Consider the following 2,398-nt stretch of genomic DNA (forward strand, 5'->3'; position numbering starts at 1 on the left):
TGATAGGAGGGGTGGGGGGGGGCGATGTGTGTTCGGAGTTTAAGGACGCAGTCCGGACTCTGGGAAGTTCCTTCAGTTTTTTTGCGGTCATTCTTGTATTCTGCACCCCTGCCCCTCCCCCCCACCACCACCATCGGCAGTCGTGGCACAGTCATTGAGCTACATCAGTGAGATTTCATCCTTTGTGTATTTTTCAGATGCCGAGCCGACGATTAAAGTTGAACGGGAGTCTCCGGAAGCTTCCGTCCATTTCCCCCCCAGCGAGATCTCCTCGTCCCAGGAACGCGGCGGCGGAGTGCAGTGCCCCCGGTGCGGGACGTGCTGCAACAACCAGTGCGGGGTGGGCTATCAGTGGAACGCACAGGGGATGTACCCAGGACCACCCGTGGATACTAATCACCGAAAACCGTATGTGACCCCTTCACCAACGTACTTTAATGGCAGCCCCATCTCTCCGGGATATGCCAACAGAGCGGACGGGATGCCACACCCACCGTCTCCTATGGGATATAGCAACATGGGAATGGTTCCTCTGTCTCCCCACTATCCCGTATACAGGAACGTTGGGGATCCCCACACCACATTCTCATTCCCCGAGAGACCCCAGAATCCTATGTTTGGAAATTTCGAGGTCAATCAGCCAACGCAGATGGGCCCCCCGGGAAGTCACTTGGCAGGTACGTGTCCTTTAAGGAAGCTTCCACTGTAAATTTATGTTGTCTGTTGTCTGTCCTACCACTGCCTGGGACTCCTACACTTCTGCCAGACGGCACAGTCAGGACGGTGACACCGCTTTCTCTGTGATGGAGCGCAGTGGTGTCACTTTCCTGCCTGCTGAGTGAAGGAGCAGCAACTCTCTCTGCTCCCGTCAGTGCATTCCCTGTGAGCACATGTGCAAGCAACAGAGTCTGATTGGCTGCTTGTGCTGCTGCTCCCTCACCCAGAGCAGTGCAGGGGAAGACGGCCAACATTCAAGCTGTGGATGGCCCTGTTGTCACCCCTTCTCCCTTTCCTTTTGATGCGGATGGGGAGGATGGATGGATTTCTCACCTGTGTATGTCCAGCTTTTGTTCTTAGTCCCGTGCAGCCATATGTTATGATTTTGCTCGGAAATGCCTTCTAACACCCCTTGGGAATGCGTCACCTGCTCTGTCGGTGCACTAACCTGGTCACGTCCCTCATCACCTCTCCTCATACAGACTGGCTGGGTGTAGAGGGTGCGTGTTACCAGGTTGGAGTACACAGAGCGGCGCGGTCACACTCTGGTGCCTATTGGACTTCACAGTCTGGGGCTGCAACGACTAATCGATGAAATCAATTATAATCAATAATGAGAAACTTTGGCAACAATTCTCATCATCGAGTAGTTGATTAACGATTAGTTGGCGCCGCTCTGTTACTCCCCGCTGTCTGTGTCCCTTTCAGTCTCCGCTGCTCTCCCCGCCTGTATCGGCAGAGGCAGCGGGGGACACAGACTACTGCGGCCGGCAACCAGCGGGGAGGAGAGACCACTGTGACTGCATTCCCCCGAGGACCTCCCCTGTACCTCAGCTGATGCCACCATCACAATCATATTCTGAAGTCAACTTTTTCTGTAACGCGGCATTTGTGTTTTTTTTTAAAAATGAATGACTGGATAAATGTTTTAAAAAATAATGTTATCCGATTAATCGAAGTTAATAATCTGATAACTAATGAATGATGAAAATAATCGTTAGCTATCACAGTCCTATTTAGACTAAATGTGCCGATCACAGCACTAAACGGGTTTTATTCGACGAGAGGACTAAAGTAACTACTACCCTCAGTGGATACCAGAACTACAATTTCTATGGCCCAGCTCACTTTTTTTATTGATGCCGCCCCCTGGCCTCCGGGATGACTTCTCTAGGCCTGGTTTAGAATGGGATTTGCCCTCCACTGGAGACACAATGTGAAGTGAGGAGGAATCTCGCCAGGGGTTCTAATATGACTACGCGGCGTCCAAAACAAAGTTTAAAGGAGAGCTACGAGGTCAGGGCTTTCCCCCATAGTTCTCCTCGGGGTCACAGGAGGACACAAACTAGCGTCCTCCCGTCACCCTAGGCTCAGTATATTGCAAGCTACAGCCGGGACGGATCCCGACAATTATGTCTGTCTGACAGCTGGCTCTGCCTATCTAGAGGCAGAGACAGCTGTACCCGCCCCCTCCCCCGTCCGTTCCGCCAGTCGGTGCTGGAGGATCGGACATGGGAGAGGGGGAATCCCTGCAGGGAGTCACCACTCTCTGCAAGGATAGATCGAGAAGTGAGCGAGCGCCGGTATGTGTTCTTTCACTTCCCGATCTATAGAGGCGACCTGTGACAGTCTCATTGTCACAGGTCGGCTCAGATTATGAGGCTGAGTGAAAAGCACCCCC

At 52.6% G+C, this 2,398-nt stretch overlaps 1 protein-coding gene across 1 annotated transcript in view; it reads left to right on the plus strand.

Moving 5' to 3' along the window:
- Positions 1–2,398, plus strand: part of LOC108802391 — a 20,829-nt gene that overhangs the window by 16,040 nt on the left and 2,391 nt on the right. Inside the window, exon 4 of the mRNA XM_018574252.1 lies at positions 198–677. Within this exon, the coding sequence (XP_018429754.1) occupies positions 198–677 (480 nt within the window). The remainder of the gene's footprint in view (positions 1–197; positions 678–2,398) is intronic.

Source organism: Nanorana parkeri, unplaced genomic scaffold (genome assembly GCF_000935625.1).
Source record: "Nanorana parkeri isolate BGI_ZX_2015 unplaced genomic scaffold, ASM93562v1 scaffold2839, whole genome shotgun sequence".
NCBI classification, from domain to species: Eukaryota; Metazoa; Chordata; class Amphibia; order Anura; family Dicroglossidae; genus Nanorana; species Nanorana parkeri.